Here is a 17039-nt window from a genome sequence, read left to right on the forward strand (position 1 = left end):
CCTGCTGGGGAGGGTCATCCCTTTTTTCCATGTTATTTTGGAGGGTCATCCAAAATGTATTACTGGTGTAGGGAGTCAGGTCTATTTTGACTAAAGGTCCCAAAACTCCTCCGGTGGCCCCTGAAATAAATAACGAACAGTCCCTAGGCTAAAATACTCTCTCGCAACGTACCTCAAACACGGGAGGCTTGGCCCTCCCCAACCTTAAAGTGTATGACAGAGCCATTCAGCTACAGTCCTCAGAGTGTGGATGGACCCCTCATCTACAGTCCCATGGAGAGAAATAGAGCAAAACCTCACTGGAGGTCTAAGACTGCAAGACCTTGCCTTTGCAGGTGTGTGTCCAAAAACGCGTATGCTAGACTATGGCCCTATTATCACCAACACATTGACTAACTTTGGAGGAGCAACTATGCTACACCAACAAGTGGCATCTGGACACCCCAATTTGGCACAATACACACTTAATGTCTGGTAACAAACCCTTTGCGTGACCAGAGATGTAACAAACCCCGGGTAAATATTGCCGTAATTCTAAGCCAATAAAGTGTGTGGAGACTATGGATTCTGCGGTATCTGCCTGGCAACCTCCGTGAACTTCGAGTCTGGGGGTGGGGGAGACGACTCTCTCCAGTATTTTGAATTTGTACTGCAGTAACTATTTTAAACACTAGGATCAGAATCAGAATCAGTCTAGCTGTCAGTATTCCATATTGCACCTTTAAAGAGATAAGGGTGTCAAGTTTGAGCTTGGCCTCATTATCGTTCCAGAACCAAGGACCACAGTAGAACAGGCTTGGTTTGCCAGCCTCTGTACTGAAAAGAGGCACTTTGAACCGAAGCCATTTATTTGACCTGAGATTATGACCTTAGAGTGTATGTGTGTTTGAATCATCTGTACCTGATTCTGTTTGAGTGTTGACACCAGCTTCTGCAGAGAGATGTTCTCCTCCTCCAGCTCGGTATAGTCCTGAAGCAGCCGCGTCTCTCGAAACTTGTACTCCCTGATCTCTTCTCGCATCCGGCTGCGCTGCAGCTCCAACATCTCATTACTCTGCTGAGACAGTTCAGGGAAACAGAGCTGGAGCTGCATGCTGTTTATGACACAGATAACCCAAGATAATTACTGGAATCAGCATTAAAGTAAGTTCAAAGGGTTTTACATGACAGAATTGTTAAAAAAGAGTGACGATAGAAAGACAATGTCACAAAATCATATTTCACAAAATGTTGGCTTGTTCTTTTAAAAGTCTAAATTTCAAGCCTGCTGTACATTAATGTCTGCTTAATCCTGCTTTAAAGGACAACCCAGCTGGCTCTTGAAAAATTTAATATCCCAAACCCTAAGTGCTGTACTGTACCTCCCTCAGCTCCTGCAGAAGTGTGCTCAGGTGTTCATTGTCGGCCTGAGCGTTGGAGGCAGTTGTCCGACTGTGCTTCAGCGCTGACTGGAGCTCCAGGAGGCGGCCCATGTAGTAGGCTTCCTTGGTGGCAGACTCCTGCAACAGTGTCTCCTCATTGGTCTCCCCATCTTCTGCCACCTTACGCTGGGTGGAGTAGGCATGGCCAAATGCCTGGAACATGGCAGGAGAGGAAAATATGTCATGGACATGATTAGGAGATGAGTGGTTTAACATTTCTGTTAGTCAATGGTCTCTGAATGGTCAGAAATGATATGCCCATCATAAGAAACCGTAACTCCAACAAACCACTAAGCAACTCTGTACATGTGGAGCTTAAATTTGGTACTGTATCAAAAACTGAAATAATCAATTGAACAAAAAATGAATTACCAATCTTTATTGTGACAAATACACTTGCTGTCACTTAAAATTGAAATGTTTGCTGATTTTAGGACTTGTGTTGATGCTTACTTGTGGGATAATTAGTGCAAACTCAAACTGTGCAGCCAAATTTTGTTCAAACCCATAAAACTTTTATTTTGAATTCTAGTGGATATCTTAAATTTCAAAGATAACAAATGTGTTGGGCTACATTTTGGAAAACCTTGTCTGGATGATGCACAAGACAAAGACAAAGCAACCACATCATATGGCTTAAATGAAGAGCTGGAACACGCTTACAGTATACATAGTATATATTTTAATGTATATGACAAAGAGTAAAATCTGATTATCAAATTACTTTTTGTGTTTACCTAGGTTAGTCTCACATTGCCAGACCTTCCTCCACAGCAGGAAGGTCTGGCTAGTCCACACAGCATTCCAGGATGGGCGAAAAACATGCTCTGGTTTATTGACATTTCTTTAAACCAACAATCGTCTTGGGCGGTAAGCGCCGTATAGAGCAATGGTGCCTCTGCAAAATAGTCTCGGGAAGGAGCTTGTTTTGGTGGAACATGTGTATGTTCAAAAGTAGTTTTAGTCGTGCAACAGAAAACTCAGATTGGACAGATAGTCTAGCTAGCTGTCTGGATTTACCCTGCAGAGATCTGAGGAGCAGTTAACCATAGTCCTTACAAATCCACCAGAGGTTAGAACGCCAACACAAAGAGAGAGGAAGGTAACGGACATCCGGCGGAATTTCCGGCGGTACCGGAAAAATCCCGTAAGTCCCGTACTATTTAGACTGATGTAGGTCAGAAGGTAGGAGGGAAGTAGACCTAAAATAACCCGTCTGTTATAAAGTCTGTTGACAGAGAAGACCATCCAACACAGTCTACAATGGTGAGGGCTTTAAAACCAGTGATAACCCCCAAAGCTCCATTGTTACACAGGAATATGTGGAAAAGTCTATCTCTCTCTCTCTCTTCCATTTAAATCCTTTCTTCTTGTTTTATGTGTTGGCTCAAAGAAAAGTCCAGTCAATGTGTGGTTTTATTTATAGACATGACTGAAGGAATCACTAGGCAAAATATAGCCTTTGCATTTCCCACAGGAGCAGAGTGTAAGTACAGGTTACCACAGTCAGCTGGAACCTGAACACCCAGGGCTGTTCTCTGCCCCTCTGCTCACTGAGCCAGTGATGTGTTTCAGACTGCACAAATGTTGGGCTGTGTTTACTTAAAAGATTAATGAGGCTCCACCAAAAAACCCACAAACATAACGTAGTGTACTACAAACAGGGGCGGACTGGGACAAAAATTCGACCCTGGCAATTCCATTCATTGGCCCAATTTTAGACGGGGACATTATTTGCTTTGTAATTGCAAAAACCAAGCACACGTGAGATAATAGCAGCTATGAGGCGCAGTTACAGGCTTTCATATTGAAATAATACACACACTGGAGCAAATCATAAAACCTTCAAATAAACTACCATGGCACCATCTTAGAATAGAATAGAAATGCTTGCATATTTAAAACATATTATTACATACTTAAACACCCAAAACACTGACGTACGAAGACATAGCGGACCAGATGCAAGCTTTTATTTTAAAAAGTAGAAGCCCGACGGCACCAGACACGAGGCTCCAGGCTACAGCCGTACAGTCTTACATATTTTTGTCAAACTATTGTGTTGCCGCATTTTTTTCTTTTTTCCAGCATCCCAAATCCCAAGAGTGCATCGGCCCTTCTGGTATTAGCCAGAACTGCCAGATTGCCAGTCCGCCTATGACTACAAGTTATGTTTATATGCAACTAGGAATTTTTAAGGAAGAAGTTTGACAATTATTGAGTCAGGTGAATGGTTGTGTAACCATGTGCTGGTGACACTGAAATGTTTTGTTATATAATTATGCCTGCATCCCACAAGTCCACACAGATATTTTGTGAAAAACACAGGCAGTGAACATTCTTCTTGTTTCAATATTGCGTTTGAAACATAATTCAGGTGGCAATACATTTCCCTGAACCATCATTTTGCTAATGGTTAAAAATTAGCTGAGTGGTTAGAGTGCATACCAGATGGGCACAAATGCCCTGAGCAGCGAGTTCCCAGTTAGATTCCCGGCTAGTATCATTTCCCTACTCAGCTTTTGTTATGTAACACTGCATTTAAAATGAAGTCATAAGTTGTGTTTTTGTTATGGGAAGTTGTCTTCATGTTATGCTTGACATGCAAGTAAAACACAAGTCAACACAAATTAAAAGGAAATCGGAATGCCACAATCACACAATTCAATCAGGAGAGACTTCGGTTTGCAGATATGCAAAAAAAGATTTATTGTACAACTGCATAATAAAATGTACAGAGTCTTTGGAGATTAGACTCCATCGTATTAATACTATTTTAAAAAGGGTAGAGAACAGGACATAACCCCCGATTGAGTCTAGAAACTGGTGGCGGCGGAGAAGGAGTCCGGAGACCAGACCGAAGAGGCAACGGAGCGATCAGCGGGAAGAAAAACGATGACGGCATGGGCGGCAGGGGAGGTGGAGGGTTGAGCATTTTACCTGAAACGACAGCTGACAGCACAGGGAGAGAACAGATTTAAAGCAGATTAAAGAGTTGTAATGCTGTGATTGGTCCTTGAATTTCATAGCCAAGTCTGACTGGTTTAACCAAAAGTAGCGCCTCTAAACAGCTGATTTTATTTAAAAAGAGAGTAGTGATTGGGTTATTGACGTCTCCCTGAAAGAATTTGCTCTGAGCTTTATTTCAATCAGGAGAGACTTTGTTTGCAGATATGCAAAAAAGATTTATTGTACAACTGCATAATAAAATGTACAGAGTCTTTGGAGATTAGACTCCATCGTATTAATACTATTTTAAAAGGGGTAGAGAACAGGACATAACCCCCAAAACGTGACGGGAATTATAGATTAGAAAACTGTAAAATGTATACTGTAAAATATATACATACATAAAACATATACATACACCTAAATACTTACCTCCTTGCAGCAACGGATCTGAAAATAGAAATGCCAGTGTAGCGATACAGCCCCCAAAACAGAAGTAAATAATTCCCACAATTCAGTCAGGGTGTAACTCAGACCGGCAAGAAAGAAAGGCAAAAGAAATATCGGCATCTCCGCCGATGTGGCAACTCAGTCCAGCGAACAAAGCAAAATAAAATCTTAACCATTTTTTATTATCCTCGGCACAGCGTCCGGTAGTGGCAATACTGGCCAAAAGAGACAAATAAAAACCAACCATTTAAAAAAAAAAAAATTATCCTCGGTATTGGCAATGCTGGCCATGAATCCACGACATGGGAAGAAATAAATGTGATATGAGCAGGACAACTCCGCAGATGTGAGACATAACAACAGAGACCGTAAAAAACACACCACCACCAGTTATATGCATGCTTACCAGAATTATGGCTTCAGGGATCTTTGGTTGGTGAGAACGTTGTCAACATCAGGACGAATGTAAGAGGAGTAAGCAGAAGACGCCCAACGACCCAGCATTTGCAGAGAAGCACAAAATATGCCCATCGCAGCCCCTATCCTAAACGAAAGGCCCGAATAATACTGAACGTTAGATTTTAGCAGAACTAGCTTCAGAAGATGCCCAAACCAAGCTTTCGACAGGGGAAATTCCCCAGAGTAAGAATAATGTAGCGAGGGATCTAATAAGGCTTAGTAAATATATTTATCATGATTAAAAGGCAGAAGTGATTCTGTGCGGGCAACAAATGAAGCAATGCCTCCACGTTTATAATGTTAGAGTAGTAAGCAGTAATGATTGGAATGAAAGGCCAGATATCATGAAGTTAGCCACATTCAACGTCAGGTTTATAACGTTCATAAAGCTGCAATAGATGAGGTAACATGAGCACACTATAAATAGAGGTCAATAACCATGTAGCAAGAAAAGATAGATTAAACATGCCGCAAAGAAAAGGACAGGTTAAACATGCTGAAATGATGAGGTCTAGTTGACCATGCTGCAGTGACATCACGCAAAACGTGCTCAATTATGAAGACGTCGCACGTGCTGAGATCCTGTAGAAGTGCAGCAAATATGAGATCTCTGCTGCAAAGATGAATAACTGTGAAACCTAATGCAGAGATAAAATCCCATTCACCCTGCTGCAAAGATGAGTTTGCATTAAACATGTAATGATAAGACAATGAATAATCAACGCTTGTCAGTTAAGAATAATCTACCGCCAACATGGCTAATATAGGGATTCCCCCAAACTAAATAAAGCAAAGTAAAACAAGTGCACGTATTCTCATGAAGTGTTAAAAATGTAGCGCCTTCTGTAGTAGCCTACTCATAACTAGCTGACGCTAGCGCGCTAAGACAGAGCATTCACATACGAGCGCACAAAAAGCAAGTGAACAGCGAACCAGCAATCAACAGAAGATAAAAGTGCTAATATAGGCTGAAAGCAGTCTTTTAAAACATGATTGAAATGTGACCGGGTAAATAGAACGAAATACCTACCTTTAGCAGCAGTAGCAAATATCTAGGTAAAATTGAAATAGAAAATTAGATAGAGATACTACTGTATAATTTAGCTCAAAAGAGATGAAATGAGATTTTAGAATACGCTGAGGGGATAGGTGCTTGATAAAGACGTCTTGCAAATAATGAATGAACCAATGAGCACAATGAGACCCCCACATATAATGTGATGAGAAGAATGCAGTTAGTCGTTCTTCTCATCCGTCCCTCAGCGGGGGCGGACGGGGCTGGCTGAGAAAACTGGCGCCAGCCGTGACACGGAAGCTAGCGCGGTGCTGAAGGACTCTGAGAAAAGGGAGCAGATTGCTTTCAACAGCTTGCAGCCGTGTATCCATGGACCACATCAAACTGGCCAGAGACTGCAGAGAAGTGAGGATGAGCTGGTGTCCGCGCTGGGAGGGAAATCCGCCTTCTTTGTCCGCTTCCTCATAACTTCTGACCATGAGCAGCCGCAGGAGTGGAAGGTGAGGGAGCCGGCGAGATGCACCCGCTTGGGCAGCCAGCTCGCGGAGCTCGGGAGAAAGCAGGCTTGGATCCGGTATGAAGCCCCGATCCTGAAGTTGAGAAAGGATCAGCTCCGTCACATCCGAACGGGAGCCGGAACATCGTGGCCAAGCAAGAGCTCCTGCGCAGGCCATTTGGAGAGACTATGAAAGCCTCCAGTAGGCTATCAACAGCTTCACGGAACTGGGTCCGGCACAGGATCAAAAATCGGAATCCGACATGGTAAGAACAGGAAGAAAAAGCAAAACAGAGAAGGAACTAGTACCACACTGCCATCCGAATGACAAGTTGAGCGTTTTACCTGAAACGACAGCTGACAGCACAGGGAGAGAACAGATTTAAAGCAGAGTTGTAATGCTGTGATTGGTCCTTGAATTTCACAGCCAAGTCTGATTGGTTTAACCAAAAGTAGCGCCTTTAAACAGCTGATTTGATTTAAAAAGAGAGTAGTGATTGGGTTATTGACGTCTTCCTGAAAGAATTTGCGCTGAGCTTTATTAGATATCAGGCAGATCACGGCCTGGCTCGACAGAACGACAATAACTGCTGGTTTTATCCTCTGTAGTTTGCCAAAACTTCAAATGTTGTTGCTTCTCTCACATATAGTTTGACAACTTCCACAACGTGTTCTGAAACTGTGAATAAATGTGGTAAAGGAAAAAGGGGAATGATGTTGTTGGTGCTGTCATGAATTGTCTGTCTGATTGTTTGGGCCCAACATGTACTTTGCAGTGTCAATTGGCCAAGTCATGGCAAGAATGTATAACTTTATGATGATCACCTAATATGACACAGTGACCATCTGAAAAGATAAAAAAAAATATCCGGAAGTCTGAGTCTTTATGGTGAATGATTTGTTCTCTGCATATTAATACTACACTCTATACAGTCAACTGTTTACCAGAGGGAATTTAATTCACTCAGATTATTTCACTGAAAGAAAACTCAAATAGCTTACAGTAGCTTAGTGTTAGCTTTTCCTGCTTGGGCTTTCCCGGCCATGGTCGGACAGCACATGGGGAAACAGGGCTGGAGTCTCCGGAGCTAACCCCCATCACTCCACTCAGCAGCTAGGAAACAAGACACGGGACACCTCTGTTGGTCAGGAGGAGCTGCAGAATTTATTTGTTCAAACTGCTGACTCTAGCAACTGTACATTCACTTGATATCTTCACTGCTAAACGTTAACTCTCCTCTGCTCTCTCTCGTCCGCTCACACCACTTCTCCCGTCCCTTTCTCTCTTCCGCTTCAGCAGCATACCCACACAAACTGTCCCACCAACATGGTAATGAGCTGGCGCGAATATTCAAACCTTTTATTGAAGAACTATCGCAAATTCACACCGCTGCCGCCGGTTTAAAGGTCCAAAATAACTTTTAAACGCTCCTCAGAAAAGCCCAGACTCTGTCTCGCAAGACTCTGATGCCCGATGATCCGTTTCCTGACACTGCCATCGTCAGTCGGGGGTTGATTTGCCATATCTTTTTACTCTGGCGCAGCAGCATGCGCTAGCTGACTTGACCAATCTACAGATCTGTTCCACTTCACACAAGCTTCTGAAATTCTTGGTTCAGAGGATGAATCCTACTGTCTTTGGTGATCCCCTGAATTTCATCTAGTGCCATCATCAGGTCAGATTTGATTTTGTCCAATACTATGTCCGGATAAAACTAATGAAATTCCCATCAGCCTCAGCTGTACCTTGTGTTTGGTGCTAATTAGCAAACGTTTTGACTAATACTGGTGAAGACTGTTGAGCATGAAGAGCATAAGAAGGGGTTAAAGAAAAGCTCAGCAATGAGCATCAACCAGCAGTTGTTCGGCGAAGGCCCAATTGAAATCGCTAGGATAATTATTATTCTCCAAATTAATCGCTTTTTTGAGGGGCTAAAGGTGCTTGAAAACGCACCAAACTTTGCACATGCACCAGAACATTTGATATTTTATGGGTCTTGTGCTTGGGTGTAACAAAATGGCTAGGTTGAGTCAAATAGCGCCACCTACTGACAACAGAAAGTCAGCCTTATGTGGCAAAGATCATCCGATTTACATGAAATGGACATGTTGTGGTCAACACATAATATACCGTGAAATTTTGTATAATTAGTGTGTTCTCTGGCACCACGTGGCCAAAGGAAGTGGTACAAAATTTGAATTTGAAATACGTCATTTCCGACGCCACGCAATCCACACAGGAAATAATGTAATCCAATAAGACTAAATGCAGTGTCCGATGATCACGGAAATGCACAGTTGCAACAACAGCCGTTGCAACTGGCTAGTAGCGATAACAGCTTCCACTGTGGCTCTCAGACCAGTGTCCCACTTAGCTGACACAGTACCTTACTGCCAACTCTGACTTCATCCTGTCTCAGACTGAAAGAGAAAAGGACACAAAGAGAGAGAGGACACTGACAGAGAAGCATAAAATGTCCCACTAGTCCACTGTGACAGGACACACTGGCCTTACAGGACAGAAATGAGCGATGACAGTGATAAAAGGGATTAATCATATTCATTCACAAACATAAGAACACCCACAAAAACACAGTTCTTTTTCTCCCGAACCTTCATCACATTCTAATTCACCATCTTCTTTCACACTTTCTATCATTCTCATTAATCACTGTCTGTCTCCCCTTGTCTTGTTGTCACGTACTAATGCAGCCGGACTGAAGAATTTCCCATAAATCTGTCCCTGGCTGAGTGACGCTGTGGTAGCGGCTAAGACATCAGAGTGGGTTTATGGTGCAGCAACTAAGGCTAGTTCAGGTTTTTAAACGAAAAATGTCACCATTTGGGAAAAGTGATACCTGCTTTTGCAAACAGTTAATGGTGCAAAATTAGCTCAATTATTTTAATTTGACGGACTCCATCTAAAACAGCGGTCCCCAACCTTTTTTGCGCCACGGACCGGTTTAACGTCGGACAATATTTTCACAGACCGGCCTTTAAGGTGTGGCGGATGAATACACAAAATAAAATGATAATAAACGTGAATCCACTGTGTACTCGTATGCAACTTTATTAGCAGCGTCCTCGTAACATCGCGCCAACAACATAACATGAGTAACATCCTCTCTGCCCCCTAACACTCTCTGGTCGCTATGGTACCGTTTAAACATGCCTTCAAAATAAGATACAACACAAAAACAAATATAAAGTGCATGAAAAATACAACTCACCATAACGCTAAATCAGTGGGAGCCCTGAGCTTGTTTCTCTGCAACGAGACGGTCCCATCTAGGGGTAATGGGAGACAATGACACCCGAAGTGTGTTGCTTATGTCCAGTCTACTCCGTAATTTTGTTTTGGTTGCTGTCATTGCAGAAAGTCAAAATTCACACAAATAGGATGTCGGAAATGGCAACAGGGTTTTCAGTGCTTTTGTGGTGATCTCAGGGTATTCTGCCGTGACTTTAATCCAGAACACCGGCATAGTTGTTGTCTCGAACATACTTTTAAGGCCGCCGTCATTTGCAATCTCCAGCAGTTGATCTTCTTCTTGCATAGACATGCTGGATTCACCTGGTTTGTTGACAAATGGGTCGCGGATCCATTCCTTGGCAGTTCGTGGGCCTTTTGTGGATGGGAAGTAGCGCTCAAACTCTTTTAATAGCAAAGACAGGTGATCGTGCACCAGCTGGGAGAATGAAGGCTTGGGCTCAGTCTCTTCCAAAATCCCCGCGAATGTTTGAAATATGTCAAATATACCTCTGTTCATGCGCCGTCCCCACAAATCCAGTTTGGCTTTAAATGCAGCTACTTTATCTGCCAACTTGAAGACGTTGTCATTTTCCCCTGAAGTGACAGATTGAGTTCATTGAGCAGGTTGAATATGTCGCACAAGTAACCGAGTTTTGCGACCCATTCCTCGTCACTGAAATGTGCTGCCAGCAGTGACTTTTTTTCTGAGAGAAATCTCTGCAGCGGCTCTCGTAATTCAAATACTCTAGCCAGCGATCTCCCTCGGGATGACCATCTTATTTCTGTGTATAAGAGAAGGTGTCTGTGCTCCGCGTCCATCTCCTCACAAAGCTGCTCGAACAGGCGCGAGTTAAGGGCGTGTGCTTTGATGTGGTTAATAACTTTAACGACATCATTCAATACACTGTTAAGTTCCGGTGGTATTTTTCGGCTGGCCAGCATTTCTCCGTGAATGACACAATGCGTAGACTCACATTCAGGTGCAACCTCCTTAATCCGAGTAGTTAAACCAGACAGCCGTCCGGTCATGGCAGCAGCTCCGTCTGTGCATATGCCAACACAAAAGGACCATTTCAGTTTTCCTGATATATAATCATCCAGCGACTTGAATAGTTGGTGGTAATAGTGGTAATAGCGGCTGTGGTTTTGGTTGGCAATGATAGTGCACATAACATATCCTCATGCACATCCTCCTGATAAAGATATCACACATAAACAAGTAGTATTGCCTTGTTGTCAATATCTGTAGACTCGTCAACCTGGAGTGCGTACCACGGTGATGTATTAATCCTCTCCAACAATTGTGTCTCAATGTCCTCTGCTATTTCCTCAATACGCCGAGTGACGGTGCTAGCTGAAAGAGGCACCTGTGCTATCTTTTTAACCGCAGCCTCTCCTAGAAGTTCACGGCAAATGTCTTTAGTGGCGGGCAGGATCAATTCTTCACCAATGGTGAATGGCTTCTTAGCCTTAGCAATACGATTAGCCGCCAAGTATGATGCTCTCAGTGCACTTGTATTTGTTGATGTGGCGGCCCTCAGTAATTGCTTCTGTCCTTCTTGTTCATGCTTTTTTCTTTCAAAATACTCCGAAGGCTTGTCTTTTAATGCAGGGTGCTTGGTCTCCAAGTGGCGAAGCAGTTTTGAAGGCTTCACTGCCTCATTAGAGAGTCGGTCGCCGCATATTATGCAGAGTGGGCATGGTGCGCGGGAATCACCTGTCGCGATAAATCCATATTTTAAGTAGGACTCCTGGTATTGTCTGTTAAATGCAGCTTTCTTTTTCTTGGAAGTCGTAGGCTCTTCTTCTGTCTCCTCACTGGGCCTTTTCCCCTTTCGCAAAGAAACTTTCCAAAGACGTTTGTTTTTTACTCATTTTGCTAGCTTGTGGGTTTAATTTTAGTGGCAACGTATCACGTGACCGAGACAAGTGTCAAGAGTGAGTCATAGACGGATGTATCAGAGGGAATCCGGTCATTTTTCAAAATAAAACATCGTTCAGACTCAGATAATAAATAAAACGGAAATAATGTAAGTTATTTATTCTTTCTCTGCGGCCCGGTACCAAATGAGTTGGGGACCGCTGGTGTAACAGACGGTTGATTCACCTTCATGGTCATTTTTGGAGCTGTACTTTGTAGTTGTGTTGTATTGGGTTGTGTTATAGGCTATAAGTACCAGATACGTTTCCTGTAGTCTGTGTGTCTCAGACAAACCCTGGATCTGCAGTCTTTACTCTCTCCTCAGCTCTCTGATAGTTATGAATGTGACACAGCCACATGGTCAGAAGCACTTAGGAGCAGACTGGATGTCTGAAAGATGCATGTCTATTTTTGCAGACATGCATCACACACACACACACACACACGCACACACACACACACACACACACACACACACACACACACACACACACACACACACACACACACAGAGCAGAGAGGACGTGGTGAATTATTTATTAAGTATGAGGTAATGATGGTTTTATGATGTTTCCTGAACACAAAGCTCTATTTCTCAATGTTTCCTGTATGTGAATTTATGTTTTTAAAGGGAACTAAACATTAAACACAAAATGAGCATTAATGCACTGATGAATCAGTGTCTGACCACCAGTGATTGGATGATGGGTTGGTGACTTTTCTGCCTCCATCAGATCACATTGGATGTGCAGTTTTTTTAAGTCCATTTTACTACAACTTGTGTCTTATTTTTGTATTTTTGGTCATCAGGGCAATAATAACTGTCTAATAATAAAAGTCTGATGGGGCCAAAACCACAAGCACAAACAACACAGGTTATTTAGAAGGGAAAATGAAGGTGAACAGTAAAATTATTATCCAAACTGTCTGTTGTAAACATTCATCAGTTTATAGACCTACTTCCTGCTCTAGCTTTGACCTACTGTACTTACTGTAGTTGTGCACACAGTTGTCCTGTGCAATGAGACTGGCCTCCCAAAAATAACAAGCGCATCAGTTCTTTCAGCAAGTGCCCAAAACCACATATGGTTCACTAACAAAGACCACGCTATATAACGATATGGGTTTAGAAAAGTTTAATATATATTAGGGCTGTCAGCGTTAACGTGTTAATCGCGATGCGATTAAGGGCCGACGTGATAAAAAAAATTTAATCGCATTAATCGCATGCCGGCATTTATTAATTTATTTTACACTTCACTGGGCTTTGCGTCGTGCCTAACAGGCTACTATTTTGACCCTTTGCAGCACCGTTACTTATCATCAAGCTGCCACTTCCTCCTAACACATCCTGCTGCTGCAGGCTGCAGGCATGATGGAGAAACAGAGCAGCAATAACTCTGAATGGGGCTTTTTATTTTCCAAAACTCCCGGACGGCTCGTAGACAAGTCGAAAGCCATATGCACATTGTGTAAAGCCGAATTAAAATATCACCAAAGCATGTCAAGCTTCAGCTACCACCTACGAGCTAAGCACAGTAGTACAGTTAACGTGATGCTACCCGCTAGCGGGTTAAACGGGTGGCAACTAACTGCAGACCTGTCAGCATCGTAGAGGACTCGTGTCTTAAAGACGTACTACGGTTGACCTGTCTCGTTGCCGTCGAGGGAGACAGTAGTTTCACCATACACATACCACAGGGAGAAAGCAGCCACACTGGAACAGCTGCAAGGTGCTGCAAACGCTGTCTCATTAACCGGTGATCACTGGACGTCAGTGAGTAATCTATATCTATCTAAATATTATTTAGGAGTTACTAAACACTATATTGACTCTAGTAAAGATAGGGATTTTTAGTTTTTTAGTTAGGTACTTGGAGGAATTGTGCAATAATGACAGATTCACACATTTTTCTTTTGTTTACAGTAAATAAATAATTACAAATCTTAAAATCAAATTCATAAAGTAACTTTCTTTGCATTCATTTGATTCCCAATCAAGATCCACTGGTAAAAATTGCTTTTGATTGTTAATATGTACTTAAAAACAGTTCTGAAATGCAAAATAATAGAATTTTAATCATGTGATAAAATATGCGATTTATCACGATTAACTATAGACATTCAGCGATTAATCGCAGTTACATTTTTTTATATAATTTCTAATATATATATATATATACACACACATATAGATGATGGAAAGCCAAGATAATTCACAGGTTTTCTTTGTGGACTATAACTCTGCTTTGAATATGATCGTAGGTAAGATTCTTACCTACAAAACGTTTTGATTATGTCAACCAGAAGTCAATCACTTTTTATGTCATGGGATTCTTGACTTTTTGCACCATAGAACACAGGCAGTCAAAATTAACAACATGCTTTCTAAAACCCAGTACATAAACATAGGTGCCCTGCAGGGTTGTGTACTATCACCTCTCCTATATTCATTGTACACTAACAACTGCATTCCACACTGTGACACAACAGTGGTAGGGCTGATCTCATACCACAACGAATAAGATTACAGAAATGAGGTCTTGTTGCTTGTTGACTAGTGCTGTCACCTCAACTTGGAACTAAATGTTTCCAAAATTAAAGAGCTGGTGGTCGACTTTTGGAGAGCTGGGAAGGCTGACCGTTGACGACCTGGAGGTGGAAGGAGTGAACAACCTTGAAGGACAATTCCGGCGCAAAACGAACCTAGGGGTTATTAACAGATGTGTACCCACTGTCGCGCTCTGGGACATGTTTTCATGCTAATCGAATGTGTTTGTAGCTTGAAAGACGCTAGTGCGGACTGCCGATTAGCTTACAACGCTAGTATTCGGGGCACAGGGAAAGTAAAAACAAATCGCTATTTATACCACTAAAAAGGCTCAAAATATCACCACACTTCAACGGTAGCATAATGAGGGTCCCTAAATGTTAACCGAAGCATTGAGAACTTTGTAAGTGTACAGACAGTTTATTGAAAAGATAGATTATAAAGACACTCACGTTCATGTTTACATGCCGCCGCCGTCTTGAAAACCAGTCATGACTTACAGCTGGCGATGCAAACTAAAATCAAAAGCAATTTGCTCAATATATCTGAAATCATCGCACTCTGCATAACTTGTCTAGTGTACTTACTCAGTGGATAACTGTCCATCTGGTCTCTCCGGTCTGGGTCGCCGAAAAAGTTTCAAGTACAGCCCTGTTTATCAGAGAGGGGAAATCTTCAGACTGTACAAAACACTGCGTCTCTTGGGTATCGCAACGCAACAGGTCCCACTCCTTGCAACACAGACACTCCTATTGGGTGGCCATAGCTTCACAATGTCCGCAGGTACACCACCAGTTTCCTGAAGTACGAGGCTGTGTTGCGGCATTGACAGCTCTCGTATCCCTTTCATGGAGCAACCGCAGCTCTTCGTTCAATAAACTGTCTGTACACTTACAAAGTTCTCAATGCTTCGGTTAACATTTAGGGACCCTCATTATGCTGCCGTTGAAGTGTGGTGATATTTTGAGCCTTTTTAGTGGTATAAATAGCGTTTTGTTTTTATTTTCCCTGTGCCCCGAATACTAGCGTTGTAAGCTAATCAGCGGTCCGCGCTAGCGTCTTTCAAGCTACAAACACATTCGATTAGCATGAAAACATGTCCCAGAGAGCGAAAGAGTGGGTACACATCTGTTAATAACCCCTAGGTTCGTTTTGCGCCGAAAATGTCCTTTAAGTTCCTTTGAACAATCTCCTCCTCTCGGAAATTGGATGACAACTCAATCTACATTATCAAAAGAGCCCACCAGAGACTCTTTTTCCTGCACCAGCTCAAACATATTGGTGTGTCCAGAGAGGGGATGCTGCAGTTCTACAGAGCTGTGATAGAAAGTGTTCTCACTTTTTCTATATCTGTGTGGTATGGTAACTCCATAGCTCAGCAGAGGAAGCAGCTGGACAGATTTGTTCGCTCTTCCTCAAAAATCCTCAGCTGCTCAAACTCACCCTATCTCTGACATCTGCAAGACCCACATTTAGCGCAAAGGTCCACAAATACGAGACGACTTCACACACCATGCCAACCCCCTCTTAATAACTATCCCCTTAGGAAAAATAGATAGTTAATACTTTTTCAATAGTTAATAATTGTTTTGTAAACCATTATGGCTATTATAAAACTGTAACTTATGCTTATAGTAATTAGTTAATGATTATTAAGTGGTTTATAACAATGTAGTTAACCCATTAGAGACCTTTTCTGATGAAAATGTATCAGTTATTGGGTGAAAAACATATGATTGATGACTACTAAAATGCAGCAGTCGTGAATGCCCTGGGTAAAGGAGCATGCAGCAGACCGATCCAACTAATTTGGACATTTTAGTTCTTTCATACAAAAGCATGCAGCATACAGCAGTGCATGAGAAAAGGGCTATAGGAAGGAGGGTGGTGTTTTAAACGATAGAGGGATGGAAAGAGTGGATGAAAGTAAAACAAAGGACCTGTGTCAAGGGAGTGGTATGAGGCACCATCAAATGTGATTACCCCTCCCCCTCTCCTTTTACTCCCTCCATCCCTTCTGCTCTCCTTTGTGAGCGCTCTTGTTCTTTTCTCCCTTTTCTAATTCCTGAATTTCGCAGAATGTGAAGGGAGGAAAGGAAAGATTGAGGGATGAAGGAGCTAGAGAGGAGCAGTGTCTATCATTTCTTTTGTCCCACCCTTCCCATAAGGATTACACAGTCTTTACTGGATATGAGACGAGTCACACGAGACACACGAGACACACACACACACACACACACACACACACACACACAGTGATTGTATAACGTTTCCTCTCCACTACAAAATGGCACTAACCTGACGTGCCAGATGGTTTGTCACCCATCTGAGAAGCTGATATTGGAAACTGCTGGGAAAAGTGCAGGAACTTACAAAAAATACCTGCCAGGTGATTGGATAACTCATCTGATGATCACGTCCACCATTGTTGTTTTAAACGAACGTTTAAACCGCGCTCATAGTTGCCAGTAGCTTTTCACTGGACGCATTACTTGGAGCCAAGATGGATTTTCATAGGGAGGCG

At 42.5% G+C, this 17039-nt stretch overlaps 1 protein-coding gene across 1 annotated transcript in view; it reads right to left on the reverse strand.

The window, feature by feature from the left end:
* The window catches only part of LOC144537659 (protein bicaudal D homolog 1-like), a 66776-nt gene that overhangs the window by 37526 nt on the left and 12211 nt on the right, over window positions 1-17039 (reverse strand). Inside the window, exons 2-3 of the mRNA XM_078281444.1 lie at window positions 1362-1574; window positions 902-1054 (exon numbers count right to left, since the gene is read on the reverse strand). Of these exons, the coding sequence (XP_078137570.1) occupies window positions 902-1054; window positions 1362-1574 (366 nt within the window). The remainder of the gene's footprint in view (window positions 1-901; window positions 1055-1361; window positions 1575-17039) is intronic.

Source organism: Sander vitreus, chromosome 23, assembly GCF_031162955.1.
Source record: "Sander vitreus isolate 19-12246 chromosome 23, sanVit1, whole genome shotgun sequence".
NCBI classification, from domain to species: domain Eukaryota; kingdom Metazoa; phylum Chordata; class Actinopteri; order Perciformes; family Percidae; genus Sander; species Sander vitreus.